The following is a 19,844-nucleotide window of genomic DNA, read 5'->3' on the forward strand; positions in this document are numbered from 1 at the left end:
TAGTCTGGTTAATCGCCACACATATCCATAGTAAAAAAAAAAAAAAAAGTTAGCATACAACCAAAGAGTGGAGTTTATTTATTGAAACCATTTTCATTGGAATCATCATTTGTTTACCCCCTTCAGTCTTGAAGTGATAATTTCTTTCAAAAACCCCAACAATACCCGATTATTGTCTGACGGTGTGGGAATTTTCATCCAATCACCTTCAGTTGAGTGCGTCCGATGTACAACAGGTAACAATTGATTGCTGTTTGCTTTGAAACTATGAACGCTTCGCACGTATTCAACTCTTTTTAGCTAGAATCGATGATAGCGAAAGCGTGGAGGACTTTACATTTTTAATCTACAAATTGTTCGTTCTTTTAGAAACATAAATGGAAATTTGAACAAATTATTGATCAACATTTTTGTCTTTTTATACGCTCCCCATCCTATGGTAGTGGTATAATAATCACGTCATTCTGTTAACAACACCTTGAGTTATTCGCTGAAAACGCTATGTATTTTTGATCGTCATGTCATGTAATTTTTATACATTTTAAAAAAATACTTATTATTTGCTGTAGGCCGGTTGAAATTGGCCTCTAGAGGTCGCAATTCTCATCTGATGTGGCCCAAATTTTGCATTGTGCATTATGCAACATTTTTGTTGTTTTTACTAGCAAATTTCTCGTCTTGGGATGTATAAGATTCGGCCCAGCTGAACTTAATGTGGATTTGCTAGTTCTAAATCTGAAGACTCCTAAACATTACAATGAAGTCATATGAACAAAATTTTGGAACAAATGACCACCAAGCTTATGTAAAGGCTTTACTATGTTCACTTTTTGCAACGAAAATCAATATTTATTCGCGAAAACTTTTTTAGAAACAAGATTTAATTAAACTTTCTATTCTGTAATTTAATAAATATTTATGCAATATTTTGATACTAATATTAACCTTTCTACAATTATTGTCTATGCTTTAAAACACTTTCACTTGATGGAGAAAATCCTGCTGTATTGGTATTTCTAATGAATAAATGAAATAAAAATGAAATGATTTTGCACCAAAACACTCTGATTTCATTCAGTAGAACATTCTCCGTCATCCGTGACATTTTTGTAGTGTTTCAAACATGTAATCGCGAAAAATGTGTGTTTACCACTGTGCATCACGAGCATCGCTCCAGTCTTAAGTTTATGTGAGAACAACACCAGATTACCCAGCAAAAACTTGGTAAGTGTTATTATGAGTTATCAGGAGACTACAGGAATAACATCTGTATTACCAGTAACATATATGTCATTATACCCAACCTTTGATGGAGCTCGACATTAACCACCTATTGATAACAATAGAAGAAAAATCAATATGATACCCTTGGTATTCTGGCGTAAAAAGAATTATACTTCGAAAAATGTTAATCGTTAATATGATCTTACGTTAGTTAAACTTTCTTAACGGATAAAAAAAATTTAATTGATAGCAGTAAAACTTACTAATCATGAGTATAGATGAAATAGTTTACAACTTAGCTGGAGTGAATGATTTTACTGTAACGAATTTCTTTGAAATAAGCAAGCAATTTACTTAAAGTGAATAAAAACATATCATAGTTGACCGCAACTTTCTCAAATGTATCCCTGAATAAACTACATAAGGAGACTGGAATTTGAAAACTGACGTATTAATGATTCCAAAAATATATTACAACTTTTTTTCTCTGCCGTAAAGGCAAAGTTTTATCTCATTTTTAATTGCAAATATTCATAATAAATTTGTTTTCTTCACAGCAACTGAACGATTGAAAACGAGCAGAGGTGGGGAAAGACGCAAAACTGTTTGAGTCTAATTAGTCAGCTTCTTGACTACAGGTATGCTTGGACATAAGTACTTATTTTTGAACTATTGGCATGCTTTCCTTCTAGGATTTCGACATGTAAAAGTTTTAAAAGAAATGCCTACAGATATATGAACTTGCAAAAGCTTACCAACCAGGAGATTTAGCAAAGAGAGATTTTGCTGGGTATAGATTCATTTCCATTATCAATGATAAAGGTGATGGAGTTAAAAATAGAACTGCACTATTAAATATAAATCTAATCGGGTAAGAATTGCGCCAAATCTAAGTATGTACCCATTTAATATATTTCGAATCCCAAACAATCCATAGACCAAATGGGTCAATTACAAAATTGGAGCTATGCGAACTGGGGGCACATATCTCCGTTTGCGTGCTGCCAAATATCTCATTCATGAAACTTCCTTAAATCTGCCGATACCAACATTTATTCCATTTTTGGGTTGTCTTTGTATGCATGTGTAATGCGTTGAATATCACATCATTTGACACTTGACTTGACGCTGTACATTGACAGTAAGCACAACAACAATAGCGTCACATCACATCACTTGTGTGTAATGCAACAACAACATTTTGTCTCTTTCTTCTATCCTCTGTTGTTAGATGTTGTTGTTTGTTATTTGAAAATCGTTATTATTTTTTATTTTTTTATTTTCGTTATTGTTATTTTTCTTAAATACTGACAAACAACAATGGCATCAATTGGAAGTATTGTGATTATTTTAGATACTTTTTCTGGCTGCGATCAGACAATTTCTTCTCATTTTCTTTCTAAAAATTAGAATCTTCCTTTTCATTTCCTCTTCGAGTTTCGCTTTACATTTATTTACTCCGACATCGACGCCATTTGTTTATCTGAAACGTGGTTCCTTCCTAAAATCGCTGGCAACATTTTTCACGTAACTGGATACAAACTCTTTAGAGCGGATCATCTAACCCATGGCGGCGGAATAGCTACATAAACCAAAAATGGTCTTAACTGTTCTCTCAAATGTATATCAGACAGCTATTTCCGCTTTGAATATTAAAGCTATAGATCTATATTATCTATATAATATCTATAGATCAAAGTCGTCAATAGATTCTGAAGAACAAATAAAAACTATTGATATATATATCCATTGAGTATGACAATATTATCGTTGATTTTAATGGCTTCCTAGTCGAGTGCTGCCTTGCCGACTGATTTCGAACCAACTCATTTTACAAGAAGTAAGGCTAGTCTTCTATATGTGTTTTTTGTCTGCCATTTGTCAAAAGTCTGTCTCTACAATCAGCTATTTGCCTCCGCATTCCGCATGGTTTGCTTTTTGTCACATACCACTTCGAGTTGAATCCCACTGTTTCAATAGCAACATATCGCGACTTTAAAAATAATGGCCGGCCACTTCTGCATCAAAGTTTGGATGAAGTATCTTGGGAACAGATTTTTTTATGGAAGGTGTCGACGAACAAGTTTCTTTCCTAAATCCTGTTGTGACGAAAAGGGATTTGATGGCACAAATCCTATATTTGCCTAGATTTTTACTACCGAAGATACTTCCGTTCGCTACACACATTTTTAACAACATCCTTACAAAGTCAACGTTTCCAACAGATAGGAAATCAGCAAAAATTATATGGATACCCAAACAGAATTCAGCCCCGTCCGATTGCTATCCTGCCGATTTTCTCCAAAGGTTTGGAGTGAATTATGAATACTCGGACAATAGGGAACTGTTCTTCTGCTCTTATTGACTTTGTGCAAGGATTGAGGTAAAACATGGTATCACTTTAATATTGTTCTACTAGATCACAGTAAAGCTTTTGATATAGTGAGCCATAATATTCTTATCTTGAAACTCGACAAACTTTTCTTTTTCTCCGAACCTGCATGTAAGCAAGTTTCATCATACTTAACAGGACGCCGTCAATGTTGATGAGATAATATCTTCAACAGTTTATGTATCTGACGATGTTCAGCTTTTCTCCAGCGCTAAACACCAAATTGCGCACAGTCATGAATGAACAATATTAATTACGATCTAAATGAGATCCATAACTGGGCGAGTAAAAATAGTATTTGTCTCAAACCGTCGAATACAAAGCTAATGAAAATCTCAAACGACTAAACTGTTAATTCATCCTGCAACCTTGGTGTAATATTCAACTCGAAACTGACTTGGACCAATCATTTTAACAAAGCTGTTGGTAAATTTCAAGGAATTCTGCAGAGTTTATGGTCTGTGCAGTTCTGTCAAGTTCTTATGCTTTTACGAAATATTACCTTACACCCAAGATACACAAGTTGTGATTCGAGGGACTTCAACATACTGAAAGAAAGCTTTAAGCATTGCTCGCTACATATTTAATAAGAAAAGGAGAGACCGATATTTTCAATTCGCCTACAAAATATTCGACATAAGTTTGGCAAATCTCCTTAGCGAAATGCGTTATTCGGTTGCAAAAATTTATTTATCTCAAGCAACCAAAATATCTTTGAGATCATCTCCATTTTGCTCGATCTGGCAGAGGACTACATTTTTCTACCAAGCTTCCGTACCTCAAACTCTGAGAAAATATTTTGAATTAACAATATTTGTTTTTGGAACAATTTGTCATCTGACATGCAAACCACAAGTAATGCTACACTCGTCAGGAAAACAATTTTCAAACACTATATTTATAATATAACTACTACAAGCACTCTTGTGAAAAAATTACTTATACTATTAAAATTTGATAAAAATATTATTATTTTCATTTTATTTTATTTAATTTTCTTAAAACACATTAAAACACATCGTCATATATAAGATTTTTATTTTGTGATGCCTGGTATCAAAAACCAAACACACAAACATTTCATTTGAATTTAGTTTCCTCTTGTTCTAACAACCCCATCATAAATTGAACAGCAGTTATTTTCAGCAGTCAGCCTGCTGTTTCGAAATTGCAAACATTAGCTATAACGGCAGAACAGTTGTAATAGCAGCAAAATTAACTACTAACAGAAAACAGTCAGAGTTTGCTATTTTCAGCGGACTTTTTGCTAGAAGTGCGTTTTGTGCTGCTTCACCTGTAAAATTTTGCTCAAACACTCTTATTGATGTAGGTCAGTTGGAATTGTAAATGGACCAAATCCGCCCATGTTTAGACAGAGACTCGAAGAAAAAAGTCTGTTAGTAGTTAATTTTATGGCTTTTTTAAAACATTTCTGTTGCTTCAGCCAAATGTTTTTTATTTTAAAATAGCAGACCGACTGCTGAAAAGTCTGTCATTTGCTAAAAATGTTTGCTGCTCCATTTATGATGGAGTTGTTAGAAGGCATGTCAGATAACGATTTAAATTGAAATTTGTGCTAAATTTTCCCAATTATGGAAGAATAAGAAACCCTTGGAGGACAAAGAATTAACCGCTCGATAAAGTTTCGATTGTTTTGCATACTCGTTATTAGAATAGTCATATTTCCCATCAAAAAAAATGCTTGTATGTTCCATTCGTCCTCAAAGGTAAATATTTGGGTACAAAGATCGTGTTTTCTGACTGCCAGAGATGTAAGCAGCATAAAAATAAATCATGAGCGTTTTCTTGTGGTGATGGTGGTGGGTGTAGTGGGGTATACGTTGAGCGTCAAAATGCAGTATAGAAAACATTGGATTAAAAAACATTTATCCCTTCTTTAAATTTACTAGTTAAAAGAAAATAAATATTGTTTTTTTTTTAAAACAAGGATTTATTTATTGATGAAAAAAGTTTTAGCCTTTTAAGGTATAGCTTTTGTACCCTCTACGTTGGTGCTCACTTTAAGCTTAATTATATAACAAATATCGGTAAAATCTGATAAAAATTAGTAATCTGGAGGCTCATAAAGCTAATTCAGGCCTTGTCTATTTATAGAACATTCTCGGCCGTACCTGGTTTGGGTATTGGCGGCAACAAGTGTACTATGAATGTCAAATGGGATGAATCTTCAGAATTATGGGGTCTAAAGAAGCGAAATCTGGGGATTTTGAGATACATTTTTATATAAACCGTTATGACGCATTTGCAATCACTAAGGGCCTATATTACAAAAAAAAAAAAAACTATCTGTGCAAAATTTTAGACTGATAGCTTTTTCGCTCGCACGCCATCATGATTTCTATAGACGGAGGCACACATGGATCAACTTAGAAGGTGAAAACAATCCTGAATATATGTGAAATAGAGTCGGAAATCGATTCATGCGAGACGAGTAAATATATTATATGGCGGTGAGTATGAAAAAGCTTTTCCGCCCTAAATTTTGGCAAGACGAAAATATTGAAAATGGCGACTGGCACGACAGATCTAGTCCAGATCTATTTCGTGCTACATGTTTTCAACAGCAACGCTATTACATAATATAAAGGAAATGGCATCTAAGCATTCGTTACTCTTTGCAAAACTCGCTCCCGAAATCCCATATTGAACGCTGATACTGCTTTGAACGAGTTTCCGTTGCAATTATGTTAGCTACTGAAATGATAACTATTACAACAACATCTCGTTAAACACTTAGATACTCTAATTTGGTTAATTTTATTGCTTCGTCTTAGAAATGATTGTATAGGAACAAGTCAAAAACGGATTTTTACCCTTTTATTCACCTTTGAGGACGAATGGGACATATAGTCCCATAGTATAGACATATTGTAAAGGGAAAGTTATATCACCAAATCAATTTATATAAAAGGTTACTGATATAGGAGGCATTGACACAAATAATACTTAAAAATTTAGCTCCTTAGTCTATAAAATTATTGAAATAGACATTTTTACTTGATGAAAAATATAATGCAAATGTTTGGGCTTGACATCTTACCAAAACAAAAAGGGGAAATTATATTCAATGTTTGTAATTTTATACACTCATTGGTTCTCTATCGATTAAATGACAATATTCGAAAATTACATTAATATATGTGGATTTTGGGAGTAATAGAACAAAATGGGATATATGTCCCATTTCTCATTAAAGGTTTATGTACACAAAATGTATTTTGATTTGAACGATAATTTTTTAAAAGGTTTCAACAAGGTTTTTATACCCACCACCGAAGGATAGGGTATATTCATTTTGTCATTCCGTTTGCAACACATCGAAATATCCATTTCCGACCCTATAAAGTATATATATTCTTGATCAGCGTAAAAATCTAAGACGATCTAGACATGTCCGTCCGTCTGTCTGTTGAAATCACGCTACAGTCTTTAAAAATAGAGATATTGAGCTGAAATTTTGCACAGACTCTTTTTTTGATCATAAGCAGGTTAAGTTCGAAGATGGCCTATATCGGACTATATCTTGATATAGCCCCCATATAGACCGATCGGCCGATTTGGGGTCTTAGGCCCATAATAGCCACATTTATTATCCGATTTTGCTGAAATTTGGGACAGTGAGTTGTGTTAGGCCCTTCGACATCCTTAGTCAATTTGGCTCAGATCGGTCCAAATTTGGATATAGCTGCCATATAGACCGATCCTCCGAATTAGGGTCTTAGGCCCATAAAAGCCACATTTATTATCCGATTTTGCTGAAATTTGGGAAAGTGAGTTGTGTTAGGCCCTTCGACCTCCTTCGTCAATTTGGCCCAGATCGGTCCAAATTGGGATATAGCTGCCATATAGACCGATCCTCCGATTTAGGGTCTTAGGCCCATAAAAGCCACATTTATTATCCGAATTTGCTATAATTTGGGATAGTGAGTTGCGTTGGGCCCTTCGACATCCTTCGTCAATTTGGCTCAGATCGGTCCAAATTTGGATATAGCTGCCATATAGACTTATCCACCGATTTAGGGTCTTAGGCCCATAAAAGCCATATTTATTATCCGATTTTGCTGAAATTTGGGACAGTGAGTTGCGTTGGGCCCTTCGACATCTTTCGTCATTTTAGCCCATATCGGTCCAGATTTGTCAGTCAGTAATGTTAGGCCCTTCGACACTCTTCGTCAATTTGGCTCAGATCGGTCCAGATTTGGATATAACTGCCATATAGACCGATCCTTAGATTTAGGGTCGTAGGCCCATAAAAGCCGCATTTATTATCCGATTTTGTTGAAATTCGGGTCAGTGAGTTGCCTTAGGCCATTCGACATCTTTCTTCAATTTGGCCCTGATCGGTTCAGATTTGGATATAGCTGCCATATAGACCGATCTCTCGATTTAAGGTTTTGGGCCAATAAAAAGCGCATTAATTGTCCGATGTCGCCGAAATTTGGGACAGTGAGTTGTATTGGGCCCTTCGATGTTTGTCTTCATTTTGGCTCAGATCGAACTAGATTTGGATATAGCTACCGATATAGACCGATCTTTCGGTTGAACAATGACTTGTACTTATAAGCATTTGGTCTAATCGGATGATATGTCTATATAGCTGCAATGGGGCATAAGGTATGCATTTTTCACTGGATTTTGACGAAAGGTTGTTCACATATATACCGGAGGTGGTGGGTAATCAAAGTTCGCCTTTTTACTTGTTCAAAGTTGAAATATCAAATTATGTGTGCTTCAATAGCAACACAATTTGTCTGCTATCTTAGCAAAAATTGCTGTTTAAGCAGAAGAATTCGTTGAGTTTGCACTGATAAAAGCCGACCATCAGGTGGGCGTAATTTCCCTTTCATAACTACAAAAAAGTATTGGATACTAAACCTGAACTCAAAATAGCATATAAACAAATTCCTTATTATTGTTTATACAGATTTAATAACTGTACCAAGATTCACCATAAGTATACTCTCAATATATATTTGAAGTTGCAATCCTTCTTTTTCGACCAAATTCATAGCTATGGCCTTATTTTTCATAAATATTGAATGTGCTTATCTGAATGTCAAAAGCATGCAAACCAAAATAATGTACTTCTTAATTTCCCATGAACATTCCATTGAGGAACAGGGGATACTTCTCTCATATCAATGAGAGAAGTCTGAATACAGTTTCAAACTCCATGAGCCTCTTTTTTATGATGAGTCCAAACGGCGTGCCGCATAACGACATTAACTGGTAGAGAAGCTTTAACATGGCAGGATACCTCACAATTGTAGCCAGCATTAAAAAGGGGATGACTACGTTAAAAAATTTTCTGATGTTCACGCCGGAATTTGAACCCAGGTGCTCGGCGTCATAGGTAAACATGCTAACCTCCGCGCCACGGTGGTCTCCATAATGTACGCTGGCCTAAATAGTGCATCTTTGGTGTGGACAGTTGAAGGTTTTATGCGACTCTTTAGGGTTGGTAGATTATTATTATATCCGAACTAAAAACAGAGGACCCTGCTTGAGTCTTAATTTTTGTACAGGGGTGCACAAAACTAAAAATTTCTTAAAGCTAACGTTGATGCCACTTCACACATATTCTTATTCTCCTGGCTTCAGTCGTTGTTGAGACAGCAACAAATGAAAACGCGCATGAGTGTATGCATTATGATTCTATTTTCAGTTCAAAATTATGATATTTTTTACTTTTTAAAAAAACTTCATTGGTTGTGTCAAATAATTTATATTTAGTCAATAGTTTAATTTTTAGCAAATCACACATATCATCTTGGTATAGACAAGTTAGTAAATTGTCAGTTGTTTTCACCCCCCGAAGAGTACCGTAGCACCCTCGCGGTCGATTTAGTACCTTTTCATGCACTCAGAATTCGAGTGTTATCGAGAAAGATAATTTTTTAACGGCAAGTAGTCCTTAATTAAGGGAACGCATCACGATAAAATACCGACATTCATTTGTTAGTCGATCGAATCATGTCCGCAATACAAAAAAGTGCTCTTTCGGTCTAAAAAGTACATTTTATGTTTTTCCCATCCCTGACACTCATTTTTATTCTGTGCACCACTGTTTTAGTAAAAAAAAAAATATCTTCAATTGAAGATTGAGTTGGTTCAAGTAGAAAAAGCTAAAACACCAATGTGATCCACTCTTCCGTAGAAATTGCAGTGGATTCGGAATGAAAGTACATACATATCTGAAATCGGTCTAAGTAGGGGCTGTATAGGATCGTGTTTCTACATTGTCCAAGTTTCATTTCGTTCTACATTTGGCTTGAATACAGGAATAGGTAACACGACGCATCAGTCTAAATTTAAGTGATGTTGGATGAATGTTGCACTTTGTGTGGCCTCTGAATGTGAAATCAGAGATTGGTTTAGCAAACCTTTGGATAAGACTTTCATCTACACCAAGACTTTCATCTGCAGCGTGATTACAGACAGACGGACGGAAGGATAAACGGAAGAGCATGGCCGGGTATTATCATAGAGTTTGTCAACATTAAAAAAGGGAAGTAATACCCATTTTCAATATTTTGCAAACGGAATGACAAAAGCAAAGGTTAGTAGGATTTCCTTTTTTTAATTTAAGCAGGAAAAAAATTATTTTAATGGGCAACACTGCTCTTAATATGCTTTCTACATACGTTTCTAATTTGGTGTCAACATGAGATATATGTACGAAATTTTAACCCGGCCAAACCTTAATACCGTTTTTTAATTGTTGTTACAATTGTATTGTTTAAGGATCCAAAGTGCTCCGCGAATTTACACCCACCGTAAACACGCATTATGAGTGAGACGATAACAACTGTTCGACGATTTATTTCATTTCATGCAATGCGAAGCCATCAGGCCTATAAACAATCACACTATGCATAAGCCGTACTTTTCTAACTTATGTTAAAAAACTACCCAATTTTCTAGCGATACAAATTAAAAAGGTGTCCCGACGGCAAATGTTGCACACATACATCCACTTGTAAAAAGTTTCAAATCAAGCAGGCCTTCTTCTTACCATATCATCCCCTAGCTCCGAATCGCGTTCATTTGCATTCGAACGGCCGGTGCAGTCCATCGTATTGAGTTGCATCAGGTTCACAATTTTGAATGTTTTTTGTATTTGTTTTTGTTCCAAACAGTTTGGAACACACTTGCTATAGCACTTTTTTTTTTATTTCCAATCACTGCTTGTCAAACCGCCAAAATTTCACTCGCAGTACACTGATCTCTCTCTGTGACACGAGCAATGGGCAATTGTTGAATTAATTTTTTAATGTAATTCAAGTAAACACCCGTTAGACATGTTTTACTTCGTTTACCGTTGTTTTTGTTTTGCTGGCGATATAATTTTTTCTTGCTTGTTTGATTTTGGCATAATTTTCAATATTTCTTGCTGCTTCGCGACACCTTATTGATTATAAGAACCGTTGTTTTTTTGTTTTCTACTTCTCGCCTTCTATTTTCACAATTGTTACATTTCGCCACTGACACTGAGTCACTGTCATATCAAATTAATTCCATTGTGCGTTTGCATGAAATTGCATATTTCTCTTGGGAGGAATTACACAAAAAGAAGAAAAGGAAAGACACTGAAGAACACTGTATTCCCGCACAAAAAACTACTTTACCGTCCGTGGCGTGGACGACGACGATCACAATCCGAATGAGAAATGGAATTAAACAAGAAATTAACCATCAGAGCAATTGGTATTGGTGGGGAGGCAAAAGGGCAGACAGAAAAGAGAATCAACAACAGTGAGCCCATCGCCCATAACGAAATCATTTCATGTGTGTGTTTTTATTTGATTCGTCGTCGTCGTATTGGAATCGAATTGAGATATGAAACGTGCGCTCTGCACTAAACTTGTCTTCTTAGACATTCGTCGTTGGCGTAGCGGCTGTGACGACGCTAGACATTATGGTGGTGGGTCGCCGGTTGGTTTGTGTGCGTTATTTGCTGATTTGCTGTTGATTGAATTAGGGGACAAAATGAAATAAAAAAATGTCGACTGAATACAATAGCAACAACACATTCAGAGGAAACATTAATAAATTCCTATTGGGATTTGTTTGTTTATTTGCCAGTTCATTTCCAAATTGTTTCATCGGCTGAGCGCGAATACTGTTCGCTTTTAGTGCATTCCTTGTTTCGTTCAATACGTTCCTATGCACAACAACCAGATATTTGTATTAGCCAAACAACAAACTATGGATCATTTACGCTGCTTTTCACCTCCATGTACAAAATCGTTTTGCCTGTTTTCAAAAAGCTATCTGCATGACGTACATATCCATATCTTGGTCTTAGGCCTAGAAACTACATTAATGTTGCCCTTATACGGGAAATTCAACACATAAACAAGTTGATTTGGCTTCGTAAAAGAGAACTCGTTATAGAAGGAGATATAAATACCAATTCTCCTTTATAATTTCAAGTCAGAAACTAAACTTGCAAAAATGTTTTCCAAATTTTTTTTCAGATTTTAATCGAGAGATAGTTGCGCGTAAATACTAACTGACACATCGAAAACAAATAAAGCATCGTTTTCAATATTTTATGACAATATTTGTGCTTAGCAATTAAAAAATTCAAGTGCATACCTTTGACGATTTAATTAAGAAATTTTGTAGTTATATTAACCAAATCATTGTATTCCTAGAAAGTTTGTGGTTTCGCTTAATTCAGTTAGAAAATCCTTCAAACCAACTCTATTTTAACAAAATTTAAAGTTAAAACCTGTGCGTTTTTTCAAGTTGCAGAAAACCAGTCAAATTGAGGAAATTGTATGGAATCATTTCTAAAGGATCGTTGAACTGAAAACAATCAAACCTTTATCATGAGTTAATAAAAGAGTTGTCTACAAAAGGAATATTTTACTTGTCGAATAAAATAATGGTTCAGTAAAATTACTTACTGAATTCGTGTTTATGAACTATTTGAAACTAAATAGGGTAAGTGTACGAGTAGTCGGTAGTTTAAGGAATTTCCCTTTTTCAATCCATCCTCCTTCCTATTACAAATGTTCAATTCAATTGGAATTTGGTTTTAACACTTCGAAATTATGTTGTGTTTTAGATGTATTAACCAAAAATTTCAATTTCTTTTATTAATTTTGTGAAATTTCAAAAGTCGGCATGTAGGTTAAGTTTAAGTGGCAATCTGCCGTACGTTTTCGGCCATTGTGATACCACAGGAACAGAAGAAGGAAGTTGCCTTCTAGTTCCTACCGTTGAACCATCCAGATCACTTTAAAAAGCCCAATAACTTCGCATCCGCTAAATCAGACAGGTTCTCAAAGAAATGACAACCTAAAGTGGAACTCCTTCTGACTGCCTGTGCGGGACAAGCACACAGAATGTTTTCTAAAGTCTCTTCTTCTTCGATGTCCTCACAGCTTCTGCAAAGTCGTTGCTGGCAACCTTTAGTCTGCCAGCATGTTTTCTGATTAGACAGTGACCTGTCATGACGGACACAATGACTGAGACATCTGTTCTAGCCAATGACAGCAGTCTAGATTAGGCCACATAGTTTTGGACTGCTCACAGTCTCCTCTTTGTGACCATCTATCATTCGTTGTCCTTCGGGCCTGGTCCTGAAAACTTAGTTTACATGTCGCTAGAGGCATACACACAGATTCCAGTATCCCTGGAATGTGTAGGGTGGTTCCTAGTCTCGCAAGTCCGCTTTACAGTTCTCTGAGATATTTCTGTGCCATCTCGTTGAGAGATCTGCCATCTCGTTAAGAGATCTGCGACAGTCGAGGTCGGTTTTTGTGTTCAGAAACACGTTCGCCAGGGATTTAATGGCTGTCTGAGAAGACATTTACGCCAATCGTCGTAATGACATTATATCTAAGCCTTTCCACAACTTCCTTAATTGCAAGGATCTCCGCTTGATACACACTGCAGTAGTCGGATAACCTTTTCATGTGACCAGTTCTAGATCTTTAGAGTACACGCCAAAGCCCGCCTTGTCGTTTACTTTGGAACCATCCGTATAGAAGTCTATTGAACTTCTGTTACCAGGGATATTGTAGTTCCAATCGATTCTACCAGGAATAGTGGTACAGTACTTGTTATCAAAAAGCAGCTCAGGTAGGATGTAATCTACACTGCCTGGAACATCCAATATTGTATCAAGGATAACACAGTGTCCGTAGCCCACATGACCAATCAGAAAGCTCCCTTAACCTCACGGCAATGGTTGCTGCAATTTGGGTAGCCACAATGTCCAGAGGCATAAGATGTAGCATTAAATTCAGTGCATCAGATGGTGTCGTCCTCAGTGCGGCTATGATGCACAAACAAGCCATCTTTAGGATCCAGTTAAGTATTGATCAGTAGTAGGTAGGTAGGACTTTTGAAGCGCCGTCCACCGGACTACAAACCATATGGCATTATAGGTCTGACAACTGCAGTAATGAATGACACGCGGTCTTAACCCCCAACGTTTGCCAATGGCCTTCTTGCACGTGTATAGGGCAAGAGTTGCCTTTCTTGCTCTTTCCAAAATGTTGGATTTGAAGTTCAATTTCCTGTCCAGCAAAACACCCAGGTATTTTGCGCTTTCTGTAAATGAACTGAAAAGAACTACTTCTGTTTTGCACGAATTTATATCTAGACCACTTTGCAGTTCCTGAAGAATATCTCTTAGAGTGCTGGGAAACTTTCCACTAATCGCAATTGCCACGCCATCAGCATATGCCACCACTTTTACGCCTGTTTCGTCCAGAGACAATAATATATTGTTAATTGCAATATTCCAAAGTAGCTGACCCTTTTTTTTAGATCTACAGATCTCAAGCCAGCCGTAATGCAGTAAGTTATAAATAAATTTTCGGTTTATCCCCTTTATTCCAAAGATCGCCAGATTGTATAAAATATTCAATAAGCAGCTCATCCCTTTCGTTGCAATACGAACTTCGCAATATCTGATGATGTGCATTAGCATCATTTCCAACAACGGGGCTCCTTTTCCCTACAGAAGCGGCTTCAACCAGCGACTTAAGGTTTGAATGCGGCATCTCTGAATCGTGTGCCGTACTTCTTCGCTGGCACACACCTTGAGCCCAGTCCAACCGGATGAGCCACCCACACAGGGCTTGTCGCGTCCCGTTTTGATACCATCCCCTCCTGTCTCGATTGGGGCGGTGGGATTTTCTGTCTCCTTCAATCCGACAGACTTTATCGATGTAGTCAATAGTTCCTAAAGCAAGCAACAACTCCTGAGTCGTCTCTTGATTCCCCAACCCCACCGCTTCTATAGACCTTCAGTTTCAACTTGTTTAATCCGTAGGATTCAACCCCTACCCCAGACTTGTTGAAGTCAACTGGAGTTGAGTACGAATACTTCATGTCTCTGGTCACCATCAGCCATATCCAATCTGCCAATCTTCCAGTCGGTGGTTGAAAGATTGGCATTACATTCCCTTTGTCGTCCAAGTATCGATTCAGCATCTGAGGGAATCCTTGGTATCCTTCTTTCTCCCTTGTCGACAACTGCCGCAACCAAACTGTCCCTAGCGACATTAGCAAAAGTTCTTGGACCCATCTTATTATTGTTCGCCCTAGTTATTTTAAGCATGGTATGCCCTCCAGGTGACCACAGCCTTTTGGTGGACTGCAGTGCACTTTCCGAATCTAGATTTTTAGTCTATGGGGTAGCCTGTACAGAAAATTCCCCAGCCCAATTTAGGGAGTCTCTCCCTCTATTAGTGATAGTGTTAGGATAATTTGCACCAAGCCTCTCAATAAACCTGAGAGCGATCCGTCTTCTATTATTGCATCCTCTTAAAGAGCTTGTTGGTTTGCCGGGGAAACCCGATGGCCTAGGTAAATTATAGGCATGCGAAGAAAGAATAGGTTTCGCCTTGTCCTTAAGACTCGAACCAAGTGTCTTCGTCAAAAGCCTCTGCTGATTAGTCGTCTGTCGGCTAGTGGAGCCTGGAGTTGCCGCTCAACCAGTCGAGGTTTCAGTAGCAGACAACATGCTACGGCCTGATATAACCACAGCATCTGTTGGGTCTTTGGAGTCCATTCGAAGCCTACTCCCGGGCTCTATATTTGCCGCTCCACTGGAAACAGACGCAGGTCATTTACTGCTTAATGGGTACCTCTAACGCAGCTATCTTTGAGTGACTTAAATTTTTCTTCCAAAAATAATGACCTATTACGAATTACTGGAAAATTCTTGCGGAGTGGACATCAAACAAGTCGGCATATAATATTTTGGTTAAGAAAATATTAACTACTAAAAAAATTACTGATGCACTTATTTTAAAACACAGGTTTTACATTATTAACTCACATAATCGTCGCAAAAAACAAGCAAAAAAAATATTTCATAAGCTCGCTCAACCCAAAAATTTGATAGCCACAATCATATGTAGATATATTTCTTATCTGGAGATCGGTAAATACAATAGCTACATTCTACTAAGATTCGGTGTGCATCGTATTGGGGAGGATATGGAAAGGTCAATCCTAATTTCTGATACATCTGTTAAAATATAACCCATTAATAAGGCCAAGAAGTTCAATCGAGAGATAGCTTTACGCTCAAAAAAAAAAAAAAAAAAAAAATGAACCCCAAATGAATGAAAATGAAACTAAATGGGAGTAAAATTGACCTTCCATTTGGGTATATGGAAGTGTATAAAAATCAAGTTAAAATTTTTTATAAAATAATAAAAATATTTTCTATATATTTCTTAAAAATTATTCTCATTTCCTGTATTATGGAAATTAATTTCATCTCATGAGATATATACATATAAAGTTTGATTTTATTTATGTTGGGTAGTAGAAATAATAGTTCCCAGGAATACTTTAACAAAAGCTTATACATTGTGTAATAAGTAGTAGTATAATAGTATTATTAATTAAGAAATTTATCATTTCATTTAGATTTAACTTTTTCACATTTATTTTATTTACTCTTAATCAAACATTAAAAACTTAAACAATGGTCATTAATGTGCAATATTTGGCAAACAAAAAGTTCTAATTTGGTCGCTTTATAACACTTGCATTTCACTTTCAAGTTGCACTTATAAATAAATTATCTAAAAAATGTATTTACTTTGCAGATGAGTTATACGTATCCTTTGACGCGTTTTTTTTCTTGTTGCTCATGGTGGTTGTATCAGGCCGTAGCATGTTGTCTGCTACTGAAACCTCGACTGGTTGAGCGGCAACTCTAGGCTCCACTAGCCGAAAGACAACTGGTCAGCAGAGGCTTTGACGAAGACACTTGGTTCGAGTCTTAAGGACAAGGCCAAACCTATTCTTTCTTTGCATGCCTATAATTTGCCTAGGCCATCGGGCTTTCCCGGCAAACCAACAAGCTCTTAAGAGGATGCAATAATAGAAGACGCATTGCTCTCAGGTTTATTGAGAGGCTTCGTGCAAATTATCCTAACACTATCACTAATAGAGGGAGAGACTCCCTAAATTGGGCTTGGGAATTTTCTGTACAGGCTACTCCATAGACTACACATCTAGATTCGAAAAGTGCACTGCAGTCCACCAAAAGGCTGCGGGCATACCATGCTTAAAAGAACTAGGGCGAACAATAATAAGATGGGTCCAAGAACTTTTGCTAATGTCGCTAGGGACAGTTTGGTTGCGGCAGTTGTCGACAAGGGAGATAGAAGAACAGGTCTGCATACATAGGAATAATTGGAGTGTGATAGTCAATGGACTGTCATCAGTATACTCCGATGTCCTTGCGGAATTTCATAGATCTCCTCCACTTTGTGACAATGAAGGCTGGTATCGGGGCCGATACAGACCAGTAATTGGAGTGTGATAGTCAATGGACTTACATCAGTATACTCCGATGTCCTTGCGGAATTTCATAGATCTCCTCCACTTTGTGACAATGAAGGCTGGTATCGGGGCCGATACAGACCAACTGCCTTCGGGAATCTAAGCTCAATTGAAATGTATCGTTGTGCGCTAAAAAAGATTGGTGAGATATGGACAGGTGCAGCACAAGATTTAGTCAAGAAGGAAGATATTCCTTCTCCCTCTCCCTCAGATCCTGAATCGATACTTGGACGACAAAGGGAATGTAATCGCTAAAAAACATTAAAAACTTAAACAATGGTCAATTATATGCAATTTTTGTCAAACAAAAAGTTCTAATTTGGTGGCTCTAAAACACTTGTATTTCACTTTCAAGTTGCACTTATAAATAAATTATCTAAAAAATGTATTTACTTTGCAGATGAGTTATACGTATCCATTGACGCGTTTTTATCCTTGTTGCTCATGGTTACATGTGGCTTTGATTATATTCACCGGAGTTGGGATGTTCCGAATAAATTGTCTACAATGAAATAAAAAATTTATTTATGTAACTAAAAAATTATTTAAATAGGACTTACCTAAAGTGGATATGTATCTGCTGCTTTGTACATTTTTCTGCTGCAAAATGCCATATTTGTGGCTTAAGTTTTGATTTATCAAGCAAAATATCTAAAAAGACAACAAAAAATAGCTTATTGAAGTAACAATAAATTAATAGCTGATAGCTTTCGCAGCTAATGCTAATTTGTTCTATACTATTAAGTTTATATTTACTATGATCTTAATAAATATATAAATAAATAAAAATAATTTTAATGAAATTTATCTGAAATGACGCGTCCTGCGTTTTGTTGAATTGGGTGCACCAGAAATCTCCAAAAATGTTGGATGTTTTTTTGATAAAAGTCGTGTTAAAAAATATAGTTATGTTGTAGTGCAATCTGTATGTTTATATGAAAATTAAATGCTATTTGTAAGTAAAAAAATTACATACCTTTTCGAATTCATTGACCTTTAAAAGAACAAATCCGACCGCAACAACAATTTATTGATTTTATTTCTTCATTGGTTATATATTTACATTTTTGACAAAAACGCAATTAATTGTTTTAATTTCTCGGTTTATCTATAACATCTAGGCACATTTTTTTCCGTTGCTCTCTTCCGAACCTCATTCCCTCAAATAACAGCAAACTAAACGTTACGAAATCTGAACGAACTTCGGATGATTCTTCCGACTTTGGATCCGAAATCGTAACGAAAGTTATATGGAGAGGTTGACATGATTTCGTAACGAATCGTCGAAGTTTCGGGGAGAAATCGAAACGAATTCGTTCCGGTTTCGGAACGAAAATCTGAAAAAAAACTTGAGAAATTCGAAAAGGGAAATTTCTTCCCGAAACTTCGTAAAGGATTCTGAACGATTTCTGAAATAATTTTGTATTTCGGACGTACCTTCCAGAAGTTCGTAAAGAATTCTGAACGATTTCGGAAGTGATTTCGTAATAAAATCGGATGTACCTTTTGATGCTTTGTAAAGAATTCTGAACGATTTCGGAAGTAATTTCGTATTGAAATCGGATGTTCCTTCCGAAACTTCGTAAAGAATTCAGAACGATTTCGGAAGTAATTTCGTATAGAAATCGGATGTTCCTTTTGAAACTTTGTTAAGAATTTTGAACGATTTCGGAAGTATTTTTGTATTGAAATCGGACGTACCTTTCGAAACTTCGTAAAGAATTCATAACGATTTCGGAAGTAAAGTAAAGATTTCTGAAGTAATTTCATATTAAAACCGGATGTACCTTCCGAAACTTCGTACAGAGATCAATCAACAAACTGAATTGAGTTTTTTTCATACACACACATAATGGTAAACAAATAAAGAGCAGAGAAAAATATTCGTATCTCGAAATAGGTTCTTCCTATTACTTAAAAAAATTTCATCCCGAAACTTCGTAAAGGATTCTGAACGATTTCTGAAATAATTTTGTATTTCGGACGTACCTTCCAGAAGTTCGTAAAGAATTCTGAACGATTTCGGAAGTGATTTCGTAATGAAATCGGATGTACCTTTTGATGCTTTGTAAAGAATTCTGAACGATTTCGGAAGTAATTTCGTATTGAAATCGGATGTTCCTTCCGAAACTTCGTAAAGAATTCAGAACGATTTCGGAAGTAATTTCGTATAGAAATCGGATGTTCCTTTTGAAACTTTGTTAAGAATTTTGAACGATTTCGGAAGTATTTTTGTATTGAAATCGGACGTACCTTTCGAAACTTCGTAAAGAATTCATAACGATTTCGGAAGTAAAGTAAAGATTTCTGAAGTAATTTCATATTAAAACCGGATGTACCTTCCGAAACTTCGTACAGAGATCAATCAACAAATTGA

The 19,844-nt window shown here is 36.2% G+C and overlaps 1 protein-coding gene and 1 long non-coding RNA gene across 3 annotated transcripts in view; one reads left to right on the forward strand and one right to left on the reverse strand.

Moving 5' to 3' along the window:
• The window catches only part of LOC106092498 (protein dead ringer), a 174,940-nt gene extending 163,381 nt beyond the window's left edge, over positions 1-11,559 (reverse strand). For both annotated transcript variants that reach the window (XM_059368988.1, XM_059368987.1), the window contains exon 1: positions 10,653-11,559. In XM_059368988.1, coding sequence (XP_059224971.1) covers positions 10,653-10,727 — 75 coding nt within the window. In that variant the 5' untranslated portion in view covers positions 10,728-11,559. The remainder of the gene's footprint in view (positions 1-10,652) is intronic.
• Positions 1,742-18,072, forward strand: LOC106094334 (uncharacterized). Its single transcript, XR_001222537.2, has 3 exons — positions 1,742-1,862; positions 1,917-2,095; positions 17,868-18,072. It is a non-coding gene; the product is annotated as an uncharacterized LOC106094334 (long non-coding RNA).
• Positions 18,073-19,844: the final 1,772 nt, after the last annotated feature.

The sequence above is a fragment of the Stomoxys calcitrans genome, chromosome 5 (assembly GCF_963082655.1).
Source record: "Stomoxys calcitrans chromosome 5, idStoCalc2.1, whole genome shotgun sequence".
In the NCBI taxonomy this organism is placed as follows: domain Eukaryota; kingdom Metazoa; phylum Arthropoda; class Insecta; order Diptera; family Muscidae; genus Stomoxys; species Stomoxys calcitrans.